Source organism: Salmo trutta, chromosome 16, assembly GCF_901001165.1.
Source record: "Salmo trutta chromosome 16, fSalTru1.1, whole genome shotgun sequence".
Classification (NCBI taxonomy): Eukaryota; Metazoa; Chordata; class Actinopteri; order Salmoniformes; family Salmonidae; genus Salmo; species Salmo trutta.
Window position 1 is genome coordinate 2988115 of NC_042972.1, and position 17988 is coordinate 3006102.

Consider the following 17988-nt stretch of genomic DNA (forward strand, 5'->3'; position numbering starts at 1 on the left):
TTAGTGTCCAGAACTACATAAAGGATTGTTAGTGTCCAGAACTACCTAAAGGATTGTTAGTGTCCAGAACTACCTAAAGGATTGTGTTGTTAGTGTCCAGAACTGCCTAAAGGATTGTGTTGTTAGTGTCCAGAACTACCTAAAGGATTGTGTTGTTAGTGTCCAGCACTGCCTAAAGGATTGTTAGTGTCCAGAACTGCCTAAAGGATTGTGTTGTTAGTGTCCAGAACTGCCTAAAGGATTGTGTTGTTAGTGTCCAGAACTGCCTAAAGGATTGTGTTGTTAGTGTCCAGCACTGCCTAAAGGATTGTGTTGTTAGTGTCCAGAACTACCTAAAGGATTGTGTTGTTAGTGTCCAGCACTGCCTAAAGGATTGTTAGTGTCCAGAACTGCCTAAAGGATTGTGTTGTTAGTGTCCAGAACTGCCTAAAGGATTGTGTTGTTTGTGTCCAGAACTGCCTAAAGGATTGTGTTGTTAGTGTCCAGAACTGCCTAAAGGATTGTGTTGTTAGTGTCCAGAACTGCCTAAAGGATTGTGTTGTTAGTGTCCAGAACTGCCTAAAGGATTGTGTTGTTAGTGTCCAGAACTGCCTAAAGGATTGTGTTGTTAGTGTCCAGAACTGCCTAAAGGATTGTGTTGTTTGTGTCCAGAACTGCCTAAAGGATTGTGTTGTTAGTGTCCAGAACTGCCTAAAGGATTGTGTTGTTAGTGTCCACCACTTCAAAAAAACCTGCATTGGGGAAGGTGCGGGGGCAGATGACGAAGCACCGATCCATAGAAGTTGTGGTCTTTCAGAGACTGGACTAAAATGTGTCAGCTTATATATTAAGCAATGATAGGAACATCGCGGAAAGATGTCCAATGGCTCTATCGAACAAGGACAACCATATCTACCCCCACAAAAAAAACGGATAGCGTGATCAGTATCACATAGATCCTTGGCGTATTTTCAGTCCCCTGAAATAGCCAGGAAGTTTGCTAAGAGTGATAACCAAACAAACAGACTTACTATATGTTTAGCTAACCAAACTATCAGACTATTATTAAAATCCAATTCAACAATACCATTATTGTTTTCTGTTTGACTTTTTCTTTCAAAAACATCTCAAACAAAACCTGTAAAATTAACTATTGCTATTCAATTCTACCGTGCAAATACACTGTGCGTTATAGGGAAATAACGCACGCTAGAATATATAACATATATAAAATATATTATATAAAAATCAGAAAGGAGTATTCAACAACGCCAATTCGTTCCGATATTTCTTGATTCATTTTTTTCATTTGCATTTTTATAATGTGTGTGTTTGACATTGTACTGCACTGATATAAACTGGTAACATAAGCATTTCGCTGAACCCGCTGTAACATATGCTGAACCAATAAGCGTTGATTTGTGTTAATGCCTCATTGCTTCGCTAGGTGGCGACACTTGATTTTAGCAAGAGTCCTCGGCCTTTCTGTTCTCGTTGGGAAAAAACTCAATTGGATCACCTCGTGTCCCATATACACTCTCTCCTCGCCTCCTTCTCAAAATCCATTGGATGAAAAAGCTTGGATGTATAATTAATTCACTTTTGTAATATGATCTACTTCACTTGCTTTAGCATTGTTAACATTTTTTTCCCCCATGTCAATAAAGCTCCTTTGAATTTGAATTGAAAGCCCCCCGAGGTCCCGCCCCTCTGACCTTCTTATCCAATGGGTTTTTTAAGAGGGAGGAGTTTTAATTTAAATTCTACCACTGTTTACATGTTCTGCGCATGCGTAGCTTCAGGGAAAGCACGTTTAGTTAAGTCACGTTGGGTCTTAGCACTTATCAACAGGCTACTTTCTTATTACAGCCTTTTATATAAAAAAAACAAAGGTTAAAGTGGATTCAACAGCAACACGTTGACGCCGTTGGTGAGTGTATAAAGTACAGTAAACGATTCTGTCATCAATAACCAATATAATATTTCAGATATTTAACTAGGCCCATTTCAATCCTCAGTAGCTGGCTAGTTAGCTGCTAGCTAACGTTAGCCTCATCGGATCCAGGTTTCTGCAACAATGAACTAACTGTACATAACGTTCAATCATTATTACCTACTCATTGCAATGTATTGAATCGCCAAAACTTGTATATCACCTTTGACATGCTATAGGCTAAAATACTGACTTAACGTTACATTTTTCAGACCATAGTAGTTTTAACCGTACTGCTGCTTTTTGTTTTGGTTGTTTTGAAGGACACGCGACGCTTGTAGCCAAATAGAATGCGGCGCGCAGACATAAAGGACGAACCTGCGACTTATGAGCGACTTGTGTACAAAAACACATCCGTTTACCACTATATGAGGATCTCCCTGTAAGTGTCACCACCACTTGATCAAAGTTTCTTTCCATTTGATGCAACAACAAACAACAAAAAATGTTTACTTCCTGCCTCTTTCCCCGAAGCTCTATAGTTTCCCCTGATCTGATCACGTGGTCAGGAACAACTCCTTTCCCTGAGTAGAGTACACACTAGACAAAAAACAATTGTGAGGTGACAGTGCATCAGTGTTCACAACTCACTTTCAAACTACTCTGTGCCAAGTGTATGCATTTTGAACCTGCAGTAAGGATGCATGGATTCACAAAGATTTTGATTTGAACACTTGTTAATTCATGACCTCTTCTGAACCGCTTCTTCCTCAGGGTGTTAGAGAATGAAAACACCAGACTCAGTGCAGCCCAACTGAAGCAGCTCATCGTCTCTGGCCTCAGGGACCTGTATGGAGAGGTAAAGTGAAGCTAGACCGACTGGATCCGAAACTGAAATGAAACAGAATAAATCCATATGGATTAGAGCTGGGCAATATGGCCAAAATTTCATATCACAATATTTTACTTTTTTTTTTTTTTTTTTTTACAGTTTTGATGGTATTTTTGTATGTGTTTGAATAACTAGAGCAGGTAGCCAAGCGATTTTAAGAGCGTTTGGCCAGTAACAGAAAGGTCACTGGTTCGAATCCCAGAGACAAACTAGGTGAAAACATCTGCCGATATGCCCTTGAGCAAGGCACTTAAACCTAATTGGTCATGTAAGTCGCTCTGGATAAGAGCGTCTGCTAAAGTGACTTAAATGTAAAAAGTTATAAATATGCTTTGTGTAGTTCGTGACCCTAGGCTGGCAATGCATACATTATAAGGGCTTTCAATGAGGCTTTTGCCATTCTGATTGTTTTACACTGTTCAATCCAACTTCAAACAAAAATAATTTCTACATCTCTGGTTGGGCCACTCAAGGACATTCAGAGACTTGTCCCGAAGCCACTCCTGTGTTGTCTTGGCTGTGTGGTGAGGGTCGTTATCCTGCTGGAAGGTGAACCTTCGCCCCAGTCTGATGTCCAGAGCGCTCTGGAGCAGGTTTTCATCAAGGATCTCTCTGTAATTTGCTCTGTTCATCTTTGCCCTGATCCTGACTAGTCTCCCGGTCCCTGCCGCTGAAAAACATTGCCATAGCATGATGCTGCCACCGCCATGCTTCACCGTAGGAATGGTGCCAGGTTTCCTCCAGATGTGATGCTTGGCATTCAGGCCAAAGAGTTCAATCTTGGTTTCATCAGACCAGAGAACCTTGTTTCTCACCCCAAGTGGGCTGTCATGTGCCTTTTACTGAGGAGTGGCTTCCGTCTGGCCACTCTACCATAAAGGCCTGATTGGTGGAGTGCTACAGAGATGGTTGTCCTTCTGCAAGGTTGTCCCATCTCTACAGAGGAACTCTGGAGCTCTGTCAGAGTGACCATCAAGGCCCTTCTCCCCCTATTGGTCAGTTTGGCCGGGCGGCCAGCTCTAGGAAGAGTCTTGGTGGATCCAAACATCTTCCATTTTAGAATGATGGAGGCCACTGTGTTCTTGGGGACTTTAAATGCTGCAGACATTTTTTGGTACCCTTCCCCAGATCTTTGCCTCAACACAATCCTGTCTCTAAGCTCTACGGACAATTCCTTTGACCTCATGGTTTGGTTTTTGCTCTGACATGCACTGTCAACTGTGGGACCTTTATATAGACAGGTGTGTGCCTTTCCATATCATGTTCAATCAATTGAATTGACCACAGGTGGACTCCAATCAAGTTGTAGAAACATCTCAAGGATGATCAATGGAAACAGGATGCACCGGAGCTCAATTTCATGTCTCATAGCAAAGGGTCTGAATTCTAATGTAAATAAGGTATTTCTGTTTTTATTTTAAATAAATCTACAAAAAATGTCAAACCTGTTTTGTCATAATGGGGTATTGTGTGTAGATTGCTGAGGATCCTTTTTATTATATCGACTTTAGAATTAAGGTTAACGTAACAAAATGTGGGAAAAGTCAAGGGGTCTGAATACTTTCCAAAGGCATTGTAAGAACAATGGTGCAACACAAAAAATATATATAAATATTTGATCAAAAATGCACTTTATCCTGTGTTGGATAGCGATCGCTGTTGCCAAACTGTTAAACGTGCCTGGCTTTATAAATTATTAATCTATATCTAACTACAGAAATAAGACTGATCCTGCTTGTGTTGCCTGTTTGTTTAATATCCTACTAATTCCATGAGCACCAAGCCTCAAGCAAAAACAAAGTCTGATAAACAATTTAACAAGTGTCTTTTTTAAAATCTTTTGCTGTAATAAAGTTTTTACACGTTTTGTCCCTGTTAGAACAGCGTCTGGTATTATAATTTATTTAGTGTTTACACTGTTCCAAATTGTCCGAAAAATTTATATTTCTAAACTTTTGATCTCGTTATTGTTATTATTATGGTCATTATAATAAGTAATGTCATTATCATTAGTAGGCTTTAGTATAGCAGCATTGTGTAACCACCATCGAATTCTAGGCCTAAGAGCACATCCTGTTTTAATCTTAATACTGTAAATTAGGCCTATATATCAATACTTTTATATAGGCTACTGTATCAGTCAACAATTCATTCATGTCATAATACACAGCATACGAGTCATTCATGATTTGAAATGCAATCAAGCGTTTGTTTTAAAATAACAAAGCGACCCTTGAATAATTATTGTAAACAATAAATACACTATTCCATGTCGGCAATTGCATGCATGCGACTGTGTTTAGTCTTTGCTGTAACCCCCCCCCTCCCCTAAAAAAAAACTTACTACAGACTCTCTGGTGTTTAGTGTTGTTTACATTGTGCCAAATAGTCAGAAACATTGTTGTAATCTAACATGTTTGGCCCCCAGTGCTTCTTCCTTACCTTTTGTTTCTTCCCATCTCTAGTATTTTCCACAACTACAAACATATGACTTCCCGTTTTACCTCTTGAGCAATCAAACATTCCCCCGTTTCAAGTTTATTTGTCACGTCATCTGCATCTATCTTGTAGTCAGGTGTTATGGTGTTTAGAGTTTGTTATAACCAGTTTATGATAGGCTATAGGTCAAGCGATATTGGTCACATGCTTACATGCGTCACAAAGAGAGCAAGGGTTGAGGGAATAGGGATTTTTTTTTTTCATAAACGAATTAGGGATTTCAGTAACAACTTTTAAGGTCAGAAATGATTTTGCAGGTTCAGCAACACGGACAGCGCGATAAACACCGTTGATGTTCTGTGGTGGTCGCTGCAGCAGGGAGGAGAGGTGCTAGTCACAGTCACTCGCTGTCATATATATATTTTATTTTTTATTTTAACAAAGTGCAGCAAGTCTGAGCCCAGCACAATCAAATCAATTGTGGTCGTACTCCCTCTAGTCATGTCTTATATATTTAATCAGGGTAAAAAAAAACTTGCGCTGATGCACACCCAGAATAATAGTGTGTGGAGGTGCTGACTAACGGCGAATAAACTATTAACATAAGGTCGCACACTCCATGTATAATCAACGCATTTACCAATGTTTTTCGGGGCTCAGTGATGCCGAAACGTTGGTAAATACCCATTCAATTGTTGGGAGATTATACATGGGGAGTGCAACTTTTATTTAGATAGTTTTTAATTATTTAATCAAACAGTACACTTAAAGCATAATACAAGCTCAGTGCATATAACTGATTTGATTCAAACACAGGACTATATATACATATACAAGGTAACATTTTGACCAATTGATTGGTCGAAATAACAGATGACTCTCGGTCGACCAATTTATTTTTAGTCAGGGACAACCCTTTTTTTTCCCCCTGCACTTTTGTTATCATTTCCACACTGCCACAACAGGCTACATGATATTGGCAAAACATCTAGGTCTAGTTAATTGAACTGTTGAAATCATGGAAAGAGAATGAATATTGTAATTCTATAGTTGGAATATAGTGGGCAGAACCTTCGATACATTGTGGTTTGTCATGACAATGAATGAATAAGCCAGGGAGGAAATATTGACAGGGTAGGAACCAAAGTGTTGGTCAGTGTTTCCAGGTATTTGGTATTTTATTAGGATCCCCATTAGCTATTGCAAAAGCAGGAGCTACTCTTCCTGGGTTCCACACAAAACATGACACAATCCAGAAGATTAATAGACAGAAACAGCTCAAGGACAGAACAGGTGACCCTAATTAAATATTGCATTAAATGTTCTCTTGCTTCATGTAGCTAGCTAGCTAACATATTCATACTTTGCCTATTCCAACAGTATTTAGAAGATACTGTTGCACAAACAACATGCTGATCTAGGCCTACACCAGCACTGGTACCAGGCTGTATTAGCTAGCTAGACTCTTAGTACATTTAGCAAGCAAGCTAGCTAGCCAGATAACTAGCGATTTACCATTAGCGGCTAACAAGATTTATTTTAGCCACAACTTACTATGAAAAGACAAATTAGCTGACAGTAAGATACAGAAACTAATAGTGTAACTGTATAATGCTTGTGGAAAGCAGCATGTCACCAATACGTTGTTGCATCTGTCTGACTGATAGAGAGAACCGCAAGAAAGTGCTTGTGACTCCACGGTCTAACAACTAGTAATGGGAAACCGAGGCTTTCTGAAGGCTTCGGGTGCTTTACACCAAATTGTGCCGTAACTTCATTCTGTTCAGTGCACATTAGTGACATCTGCTGGTCAGTAATATAACAGCGTGTGATTATCAGATTAATAGAATTTTTTCCCCCCCAACTGTTTTCTTCAAAACTCCGTAGCGGAGCGGTAAATCGTAGGAGCCTATAATTAGTTGGAATGCCACATTCGCATCTTACATCATTCTTCCCTTTTTTGCCTTCAAGTTTACTATATAATAAAAAAACTGAATCTATGGCATTATTTAGGATGCTTAAGACAAAAGTTTATACTAAATAAAACAAGTTATTTGAACAACACTGCAGAAAGTGTGGTTTCACATAACAATTTTCAAAACAGTGTGCCTTCAATAGGATTCGACCTCATACCCTCATGTCTCTGAATGTCCCATAGAATAGGGAACTATCTGCTAAGCTACCGGTCATGTGAAACGTTACGTACAAAATTCTAAATATATTTGTAATTACGGTGTCCAGTAGATGTCGGTGTTTTGAAAGCAGCTTGGAATCGAAGAGAGCACCGGAACAACGGCAAAATAAGTTGGGTCTCTCATTTTGCAACACACGGTCTGAAACAGGACGTGATCAAACGAAGCTATATTTAACCAAATAGGGCTATCTTCTGTATACCACCCCGACCTTGTCACAACACAACTGATTGGCTCAAACGCATTGAGAAGGAAAGAAATTCCATAAATTAACTTTTAACAAGGTACACCTGTTAATTGAAATGCATTCCAGGTGACTACCTCATGAAGCTGGTTGAGAGAATGCCAAGAGTGTGCAAAGCTGTCATCAAGGCAAAGGGTGGTTACTACATGATTCCATATGTGTTATTTCATAGTTTTGACGTCTTCACTATTATTCTACAATGTAGAAAATAGTCAAAATAAAGAAAAACCCTTGAATGAGTAGGTGTTCTAAAACTTTTGACCGGTAGTGTAGATGTAATGTATTAAGTGTTGCTGATTTATAGATGTAACGTATAGAGTGTAATGTATTAAATGTTGTTGATATAAGTGTAAATGTATAGAGTGTTGTAATGTACTGAATGTTGTTAATATAGATGTAATATACTAAATGTTGATAGATGTAATGTATAGAGTGAATCTCACAACTCTGTATTCCTCATGTCGAGGGAATTGTGGTTATTCTTCATATTACATTGCTTTATGCAACACTTTGTACTTGTTGCCGTCTTCCGTTTCCATTGATTAAGAGGTGTTTAATGTAAAAGTATTTCCCATTCCAGTCTCTCACACTAGACACTTAATCCTTGTTTGCAATTATCCCGGGGGTGAGGTTATTTCTAGTTGATTATCCCGGGGGTGAGGATATTTCTAGTTGATTATCCCGGGGGTGAGGATATTTCTAGTTGATTAGCCTGGGGGTGAGGTTATTTCTAGTTGATTAGCCTGGGGGTGAGGATATTTCTAGTTGATTATCCCGGGGGTGAGGATATTTCTAGTTGATTATCCCGGGGGTGAGGATATTTCTAGTTGATTAGCCTGGGGGTGAGGTTATTTCTAGTTGATTAGCCTGGGGGTGAGGTTATTTCTAGTTGATTAGCCTGGGGGTGAGGATATTTCTAGTTGATTAGCCAGGGGGTGAGGTTATTTCTAGTTGATTAGCCAGGGGGTGAGGTTATTTCTAGTTGATTATCCCGGGGGTGAGGATATTTCTAGTTGATTGGCCCGGGGTGAGGATATTTCTAGTTGATTAGCCTGGGGGTGAGGTTATTTCTAGTTGATTATCCCGGGGGTGAGGATATTTCTAGTTGATTGGCCCGGGGTGAGGATATTTCTAGTTGATTAGCCTGGGGGTGAGGTTATTTCTATTTGATTAGCCAGGGGGTGCGGTTATTTCTAGTTGATTGGCCCGGGGGGTGAGGATATTTCTATTCAAGTTAGGATAGTCTGAGCTGAAAACAGCGCTTAACATTTTTTGGTCAAACTTCTGTCCTCTGTTTTAGGTTGGAAGTGCATTCCCTTTTGATCTGTTGAAGTTTGATGCGAGAGCACTAACAGGCGTGCTGCGTGTGTACAACAGGTAACTAACTGGCCATACAATTTACACCCGCATGCAAGTCTTGGGCAAAATTCTGCAAGCTGACAACGGTAGTCAGTTGAACTGTTTCTCCTCCGACACGTTGGTGCGGCTGGCTTCCGGGGTTAAGCAGGCGGGTGTTAAGGAGGACTCATGACTCCACCTTCGCCTCCCGAGCCCGTTGGGTAGTTGCAGCGATGAGACAAGATCGAATTTGGGGAGAAAAAGAGGGTGAAATACAAAAAAAAATCATAATAACTTATAGGAGGGTAGCTCTCCAGGAACAGGGTTGGAGTTAACCTATAGGAAGTAGCTCTCCAGGAACAGGGTTGGAGTTAACCTATAGGAGGGTAGCTCTCCAGGAACAGGGTTGGAGTTAACCTATAGGAGGGTAGCTCTCCAGGAACAGGGTTGGAGTTAACCTATAGGAGGGTAGCTCTCCAGGAACAGGGTTGGAGTTAACCTATAGGAGGGTAGCTCTCCAGGAACAGGGTTGGAGTTAACCTATAGGAGGGTAGCTCTTCAGGAACCGGGTTGGAGTTAACCTATAGGAGGGTAGCTCTCCAGAAACAGGGTTGGAGTTAACCTATAGGAGGGTAGCTCTCCAGAAACAGGGTTGGAGTTAACCTATAGGAGGGTAGCTCTCCAGAAACAGGGTTGGAAATTCCTTCTTTAGAGGATGTGACCGGGTCTGTTTGTTTCTTTCAGTGGTCTGGTGAAGTTGTGGAGTGCCCTGACACTGTTGGGATCCTATCAGAATGAACGGTGCTCTTTCAGAGTTACTCAGGTAAACTACTGACTGCCTTTTAATTCGAATTGACCAACCCTGCTGCATAATGTAAACATCTGTATCAAAACTAAACTCTTCTCCCCTCTTCCTTTCCCAGGTGTCACCTTTCCTGTTAACTCTGTCTGGGAATAGTCGTGAGCTGGAACTGGACTGAGCAAAGCTGTTGGTTCTTGAATCAACACAGTGACCCATAACACTGTAAAGACAAAACAATACTTAGAATGAACTTCATTTTCAGAAATGTCTTTAGTAAACAACATTTGTGCTCTAATTTCAACTATGCAGCTCTTAACTGCATTCAAAGGTCCAGGGGACCCCTGCCGTCGGTTACATTACCCCAGCCACGTCACCTCCATGTCGGGGAGCGGGCCTCTCTCACCAAGGCCTTCAGCGCCAGGGATGTGGCGGTCTTCGCCGAGCTCACCGGGGACATAAACCCCATTCACCTGGATCCGACCTATGCCAAGACCACGTCGTTCGAAACGCCCATCGTCCACGGCGTGCTGATAAACGGACTGATCTCGGCCATTCTGGGGACCAAGATGCCGGGGAGCGGCTGTATCTTCCTGTACCAGGAGATCAGGTTTCCGGCGCCGCTGTACATCGGGGAGGAGGTTCTGGCTGAAGCCGTGGTGAAGAAGATCAAGATGTCGTTCGCCTTCATCGCAGTGACTTGCTCTGTCAAAGATAAAGTGGTCATGGAGGGGGAGGTCATGATCATGATGCCAGAGGATCAGCAACCAAGGGTGTGATGATGATGATGATAACAGTTGGAGGGAATATTGTAGCCTCAAATCCAGTCTGTTTGTGCTGACAGAGAAGGAGTTGAATGTTAGCACAAACGGACTGTATTTGAAGCTAGTTGGTGGAACTATTGTCATCTCTCTTGACATGACAGACTTGAGCTAACGTGAGATTTGGTTCTGGCGGCAGGGATTTAAAATATGTTGTGGTAAACCTGTCCTTTTTGTTTAACTGGCTTTTTGGAGATCCTTTTTATGTTTTTGTATGGCTCGAGTACCTGTGTGATAGACAATCTATCCGTCTCACATCCCTCTAGGAACAGCTCAGAGGTAGTGTCTATGTTGTGGGACTACCTCCAAAGCATCTCCTGACAAATGCCTGTTAAATCAGTGGCACTGGAATGATCCTTGTTTTGCTCATACTTTTCTAATAGCTGTTATATGGTCTTGTGCTCTTGTATTACAAAAAAATGTGCACAATGTTCTTTGGTTAAATTATGATTAATTGAATTTGAGAACTACTTTTGTTTGATCAAAGATCCTTCTTAGCTGTTTTGTAAATAAATTACATAATAAAGACCTAGGTCAATGTATATAGGCATATCTGAGTTCCAAATAAATTGAATCTAAGCATTTTCAAGGCTGCCTACAATGCATGTTGTATTGTTTCTTTAGTGATAAATATAAACACAATCATAGTTTTTAATAATCACACATGGACATATACTTCATAGATCTTTCAAACCCAATTGTTGTACTTATTCGAAATGTCTTTCCTAATCAGATTACCAAATGTATGACCAAACCTGTCTTGTGAAATACAGGCAGCTACAGGCAGCTATGTATTAGTTACTAGCACCATTACCAGTCCTGAACTTGGTCTGATGACACAGCCTGCCTGTGTCAACCTAGCCAGCATCGATTCCTACCGCTAGTTTACACTTGCACTGGGGTCAGACAGATTTCCTGTTCCGATTAAAACACAGCAGAGTCGATGCAAGATAGTATATGGCTTGAGAAATGTGTTGTACTCCAAAATGGTCTTATTATCCCAACTGTTACACTGAGAAGATTGAACAACTACGAAAAAAAACGAGCAGTTTTTCCAATCTTCTCATCCTTGTTTTGGAGGTAGGTTTTTCCCCTAGCCATATCTCGCTCTTGTTTTAATTTAAACAGGAAGTCTGTCTGACCCCAGTGCAGCTGTTAACAAGCGTAGGATCGGAATCTCAATTCTGTCAAGTGTCAACGCTGCGTTTCCTGACCTCATTTCTGACTAAATACTCAGCTAGCTAGCTAGCTTGACTTCACGTCCATCTGCGTTAGTTTCCCGACCCCGAAGGTGTTTTATCGTTTGGTTCGTTACTTTGATCGGGCGCCAAGGGATGGCGTTTTTGGAGAAACAGTCCCCGGGAAGGGTGCTGTTGGATGACACGGTGGCCCTTACAGCACTGATCGAGGCTAGCCAAAATCTACATTCTCACACGGTGAGTCTTGTTCGACCAGGCAAGGGGACAAGCTGAGGAAGTAGTTAGCTAGCTAATTTATCACGGTGAAGGTTAACAAACAGCTATTTATGGTGTCAGACCTTTTTTTCTTCTTCTATAAACCAGTGTCGTTGGTCTCTTAATTAACATTAACGGTTGTTTACCGCTTGTGTACGACGTGTTTGGAAAGTGTTTATCCACCAGTTCGTTGTAAAAACGGCTGCCATCGACTCGCGTGTTGACATTTTTTTGACAGTCAGCTGGCTAGTTTAGCTCAGCTGCTAACTACTTAGCCATTTTACTCAAGCTAGTTTAGCATTTTACTCAAGCTAGTTTAGCATTTTACTCAAGCTAGTTTAGCTCAGCTGCTAACTGTTTAGCCATTTTACTCAAGCTAGTTTAGCTCAGCTGCTAACTGTTTAGCCATTTTACTCAAGCTAGTTTAGCTCAGCTGCTAACTACTTAGCCATTTTACTCAAGCTAGTTTAGCTCAGCTGCTAACTACTTAGCCATTTTACTCAGCTGCTAACTACTTAGCCATTTTACTCAGCTGCTAACTACTTAGCCATTTTACTCAAGCTAGTTTACCTCAGCTGCTAACTACTTAGCCATTTTACTCAAGCTAGTTTAGCTCAGGGGTGTATTCATTACGGAAATCGCTTACCGTTTTTATTAAGAACCAAACAGAGTAAAACGAGCAAACGTATAACTCAACCTAACAACTCTTTTTTTTTTTTTTTTTTTTTCTTGTCTATTTAACAATGACAGCTGTTAACTAAAATGTAATGTATTGTTTTATGGGGCCTTTTGCTAAATAGTGTGTGACCGTTTGATGAATGTTCTTGTGTCATTCCCGTTGCCAGAGTTGGGTTGAGAGCCTTCCTTTTTATACAGTCACTGTTGAGTCTTTCACAATAAACACTGCCAAACTGTGGAAATAACCTTACTGGTAGACCAAATGCCACATATTGATGATACAATTGTATTGGGTAAAGTCAGGGTGAAATGATAACTTAAGGTAGCCTACATGGCTAACTAGATAATATGGATTTGAATCAGGGCTGTCGTGCACCCCAAAAATCATTTTTTGGGGGCATAAAGTGCGTGAGAATGGCTGGGTACTTAGAGTTTATTACTAATGAAGCCTTTTTATCTACTTTTCCAGAATCAGATGAACTTGTGGATAGCATTTTTATTTATCATTTTTCAAAGACCAATCTAGAGCCATAATCATTGTTTAAATCATTGTTTTATCTTTTTCTGCTTATCTTAGTGTACCAAATGAGCAGAGGAGGCTGGTGGGAAGAGCTATAGGAGGACTGCCGCATTGCAATGGCTGGAATGGAATGTGTCAAACATATGGAAACCACATTTGACACCAGTTCCATTTAATACGAGCCTGTCCTATAGCCCCACCCACCAGCCTCCTCTGCTCTTGAGCTGTCTCTATCCTCCTGACTGGTGTTTTAAAAAAAATATATAAACAAACATCTGGATAAAATAAACTTTCTCTTCATCGCTGCTAAAAATCTGGGTAGAATAAACTGTTTCTATGCTTCTCTGTTAAAATCTGGGTAAAAGACGGAAAGGAATGTGAGTCTTTATTCAGTACATCTAGTTATTGCTTGCTTTTCTAAAGTCTACCAACCTTGCCAGCTAATATAGTTAGACAAGCTAGCTACTCTAACTGAGTTGATTGGAAACCTCTCTGGGCTAGCTAAAGCCAACTGCATTAAACTGCGAGGTGGCTGGTATTGTTACAGAATTGTAATTTTACTTTTTCTTTTTTTTAACAGGCAGGTGCCCTCTATGGGCATGACCTATCAGATATGAATTGAATGTCAAGAAAAAGAGACTTGGTTATACACTCGGGTGTCGTTGTTATAAACTGGGATGTACCACAGTTTGCTGCCAGCCTGACTGTATCAACTTTAGCACATTGAACAATAATGTTTATGTGAGTGGCATATAGCTTAGGCTCAGTGGTGTTTAAGTGGCCTGCAGTGGATTATCCTGGTGAGGTTTAAACCAGACCTTTGGGCCCTTGGCTTGTGTTATTCCAGCTACTGTACTACTATGTCACCCAGTCAGACCTTAGTTTGTGTCCCAAATGACACCCTATATAGTACCCTACTTTTGTCAAGGGCCCTATGGGGATCTGGTCAAAAGTAGTGCACTGCGTAGGGAATAGGGTGCCATTTTGAGACGTATCCACAGTACTACCCTCTCAGGCCTATAGTGTTAGCCTTCAGCTGTAGTGAATGATTTGGGGGAACGCTGTTTGAATACTAGGTATCAGAGTAGATATGCCGATCTAGGATCAGGTCTCCCCTCTCCATGTAGTCTTCTTCGTTATGATCTGAAAGGCAACACTGATCTAGGATCAGGTCTCCCCTCTCCATGTAGTCTTCTTCGTTATGATCTGAAAGGCAACACTGATCTTAGATCCTGCACGCCTACTGCTCGATTGAATATGTCCCTGGTTAACTAAATATGCAGTGAAACATGCATATTATCATAGAACATTGTGACTGGAGTGAAACGGTAGAAGGATTGCTGACCACTGTGTCCTCTCCTATAGAAATAGCACTACTAGAACAGTCTATCATGTTCCCGAGAGGCTTTACCTCTTCTAGTATTTCTTGTTCTATGTCGTCTCCTTTTTATCCCTGTCTTCTGTTTTTTTGAGTGTGGGAGTAACTTCATCACGGAGGAATCACATGAGACGGGCGTGACGAGGAGACGACAGCAAGTTGATCTCAGTTAACCATGCCTCACATAAGGCAGGGAAAGTTAGCCCGGATCCTAACACAATCCTTCCGTTTTGTAATGAAGTTTGATGAAGTGAAAAATATTCATAATAATTTCATGATGGATCCAGGCTAGGAGAAAGTAGGCCTTATCAATAATCATTTATAATAATAATCTTTTTCATCGCTTCTAGAAAAGTCTGCCATCAGTTCAGTAAGCCTTTGTCTCCTGGAGGAGAATTTAGTGAAGGACTGACTAGATCAAGCTTTTAGTGAAGGACTGACTAGATCAAGCTTTTAGTGAAGGACTGACGAGATCAAGCTTTTAGTGAAGGACTGACGAGATCAAGCTTTTAGTGAAGGACTGACGAGATCAAGCTTTTAGTGAAGGACTGACGAGATCAAGCTTTTAGTGAAGGACTGACGAGATCAAGCTTTTAGTGAAGGACTGACGAGATCAAGCTTTTAGTGAAGGACTGACGAGATCAAGCTTTTAGTGAAGGACTGACGAGATCAAGCTTTTAGTGAAGGACTGACTAGATCAAGCTTTTAGTGAAGGACTGACTAGATCAAGCTTTTAGTGAATCTCTGACTAGATCAAGCTTTTAGTGAAGGACTGACTCGATCAAGCTTTTAGTGAAGGACTGACTCGATCAAGCTTGTGACTACAGACTTTATGGATGAATTTGCTGTTTGTTTTGGTTGTGTGTTAGATTATTTTGTGCACAATATAAATTCATGGTAAATTAGCTATTGTGTCATTTCGGATTCACTTTTATTGTAAATGAGAATAGAATATGTTTCATAACATGTCTACATTAATGTGGATGCTATCATGATTACGGATAATCCTGAATGACGTGTGAATAATGATGCTTTAGAAAGTTAGAGACGCACAAATATCATACTACCCCCAACAATGCTAATCTCCCCTGTTATTGTAATGGTGAGAGGTTAGCATGTCTTGGGGGTATGATATTTGTGCTGGCGTACAGAGCCAAAACAATAACTCGTGTGTCACTGTCCCAGTACTGTTGGAGCTCTGTGTGTGTATATATACACAGTTGAAGTGGGAAGTTTACATACACTTACGCTGGAGTCATTAAAACTCGTTTTTCAACCACTCCACACATTTCTTGTTAACAAACTATAGTTTTGCCAAGTCGGTTAGGACATCTACTTTGTGTATGACACAAGTCATTTTTCCAACAATTGTTTACAGACAGATTATTTCACTTATAATTCACTGTATAACAATTCCAGTGGGTCAGAAGTTTGCATACACTAAGTTGACTGTGCCTTTAAACAGCTTGGAAAATTCCAGAAAATGATGTCATGGCTTTAGAAGCTTCTGATAGGCTAATTGACATCATTTGAGTCAATTGGAGGTGTACCTGTAGATGTATTTCAAGGCCTCCCTTCAAACTCAGTGCCTCTTTGCTTGACATCATGGGAAAATCAAAAGAAATCAGCCAAAATCTCAGGAAAAAAATTGTCGACCTCCACAAGTCTGGTTCATCCTTGGGAGCAATTTCCAAACACCTGAAGGTACCACGTTCATCTGTATGAACAATAGTACGCAAGAATAAACACCATGGGACCACGCAGCCGTCATACCGCTCAGGAAGGAGATGTGTTCTGTCTCCTAGAGATGAATGTACTTTGGTGCGAAAATTGCAAATCAATCCCAGAACAACAGCAAAGGACCTTGTGAAGATGCTGGAGGAAACGGGTACAAAAGTATCTATATCCACAGTAAAACGAGTCCTATATCGACACAATCTGAAAGGCCGCTCAGCAAGGAAGAAGCCACTGTTCCAAAACCACCATAAAAAAGCCAGGCTACGGTTTGAAACTGCACATGGAGACAAATATCATACTTTTTGGAGAAATGTCCTCTGGTCTGATGAAACAAAAATAGAACTGTTTGGCCGTAATGACCATCATTATGTTTGTAGGAAAAAGGGGGAGGCTTGCAAGCCGAAGAACGCCATCCCAACCGTGAAGCACGGGGGTGGCAGCATCATGTTGTGGGGGTGCTTTGCTGCAGGAGGGACTGGTGCACTTCAGTCAGGAAGTTAAAGCTTGGTCGCAAATGGGTCTTCCAAATGGACAATGACCCCAAGCATACTTCCAAAGTTGTGGCAAAATGGCTTAAGGACAACAAAGTCAAGGTATTGGAGTGGCCATCACAAAGCCCTGACCTCTATCCTATAGAAAATTTGTGGGCAGAACTGAAAAAGTGTGTGTGAGCAAGGAGGCCTAGAAACCTGACTCAGTTACACCAGCTCTGTCAGGAGGAATGTGCCAAAATTCACCGACCATATTGTGGGAAGCTTGTGGAAGGCTACCTGAAACATTTGACCCAAGTTGAACAATTTAAAGGCAATGCTACCAAATACTAATTGAGTGTATGTAAACTTCTGACCCACTGGGAATGTGATGAAAGAAAGAAAGAAAGAAGGAAAGAAATAATTCTTTCTCTACTATTATTCTGACATTTCACATTCTTAAAATAAAGTGGTGATCCTAACTGACCTAAGACAGGGAATTTTTACTAGGATTAAATGTCAGGAATTGTGAAAAACTGAGTTTAAATGTATTTGGCTAAGGTGTATGTACATTTCTGACTTGAACTATCGTGTGTATGTATATGTGTGTGTGTATATGTATGTATATATGTGTGTGTGTGTGTGTGTGTGTGTGTGTGTGTATATATATATATATATATATATCCCCTCCCTTTTTTCATTTCCTGTCCAGGAATACATAATCCGAGTACAGAGGGGTGTGTCTACAGAAAACAGTTGGCAGGTAAATAAGAATCTATGTTTAGCCTACTTAAACCTCAACCTTACCTCAACTATCTGCCTCAATTATACTTTTTCTTCTTCAACATAAAACATCTTCATGTACTGTAAATAAGATTAGAAATCAATTTTTACCTTTTTTTAACTGAGCTCTCTCAACCTCAAAGAAGCCTTTGGTTGTTTTTTTCCCACAATACAACCTGTTTCTTATTGTTGCAGGTCATAAAGCGATACAGCGACTTTGATATGCTGAATAGCAGTTTGTTGGTAAGTACAAAAAGGTCACAAGGGCCTTTTCCCGCACTACATCTGTCTGCGTCCCAAATGGCACCCTATTCCCTACATAGCTCACTAC

At 40.6% G+C, this 17988-nt stretch overlaps 3 protein-coding genes across 19 annotated transcripts in view; all 3 read left to right on the top strand.

Annotated features, from left to right (window-relative positions):
• Window positions 1–1781: 1781 nt before the first annotated feature.
• Window positions 1782–10018, top strand: rpp14 (ribonuclease P/MRP 14 subunit). Its single transcript, XM_029692762.1, has 6 exons — window positions 1782–1909; window positions 2236–2354; window positions 2687–2771; window positions 8980–9056; window positions 9762–9840; window positions 9941–10018. Exons 2-6 carry the CDS (start codon window positions 2263–2265, stop codon window positions 9995–9997), a joined length of 390 nt encoding a protein of 129 aa, XP_029548622.1. The 5' UTR covers window positions 1782–1909; window positions 2236–2262; the 3' UTR covers window positions 9998–10018.
• A 21-nt stretch (window positions 10019–10039) lies between these two features.
• LOC115149945 (hydroxyacyl-thioester dehydratase type 2, mitochondrial-like) lies at window positions 10040–11226 on the top strand. The gene has a single exon (XM_029692761.1). It carries the CDS (start codon window positions 10065–10067, stop codon window positions 10593–10595), a length of 531 nt encoding a protein of 176 aa, XP_029548621.1. The 5' UTR covers window positions 10040–10064; the 3' UTR covers window positions 10596–11226.
• A 303-nt stretch (window positions 11227–11529) lies between these two features.
• pxk (PX domain containing serine/threonine kinase) overlaps window positions 11530–17988 on the top strand; it is a 41581-nt gene continuing 35122 nt past the window's right edge. For 14 of the 17 annotated variants that reach the window (XM_029692763.1, XM_029692766.1, XM_029692764.1 and 11 more), the window contains exons 1-3: window positions 11530–12073; window positions 17587–17637; window positions 17853–17900. In XM_029692763.1, the coding sequence (XP_029548623.1) occupies window positions 11972–12073; window positions 17587–17637; window positions 17853–17900 (201 nt within the window). In that variant the 5' untranslated portion in view covers window positions 11530–11971. The remainder of the gene's footprint in view (window positions 12074–17586; window positions 17638–17852; window positions 17901–17988) is intronic. The other 3 variants (XM_029692781.1, XM_029692780.1, XM_029692778.1) reach the window with 2 other exon arrangements.

What these genes read in the sequence shown, in the direction of transcription:
- rpp14 (XM_029692762.1), top strand. Translation starts at nt 2,263, where the DNA reads ATGCGGCGCGCAGACATAAAGGACGAACCTGCGACTTATGAGCGACTT. An exon ending in TCAGGGACCTGTATGGAGAG is followed by an intron (nt 2,772 to 8,979) that starts GTAAAGTGAAGC and finishes CCTCTGTTTTAG; the next exon opens with GTTGGAAGTGCATTCCCTTT. An exon ending in GCTCTTTCAGAGTTACTCAG is followed by an intron (nt 9,841 to 9,940) that starts GTAAACTACTGA and finishes TTCCTTTCCCAG; the next exon opens with GTGTCACCTTTCCTGTTAAC.
- LOC115149945 (XM_029692761.1), top strand. Translation starts at nt 10,065, where the DNA reads ATGAACTTCATTTTCAGAAATGTCTTTAGTAAACAACATTTGTGCTCT.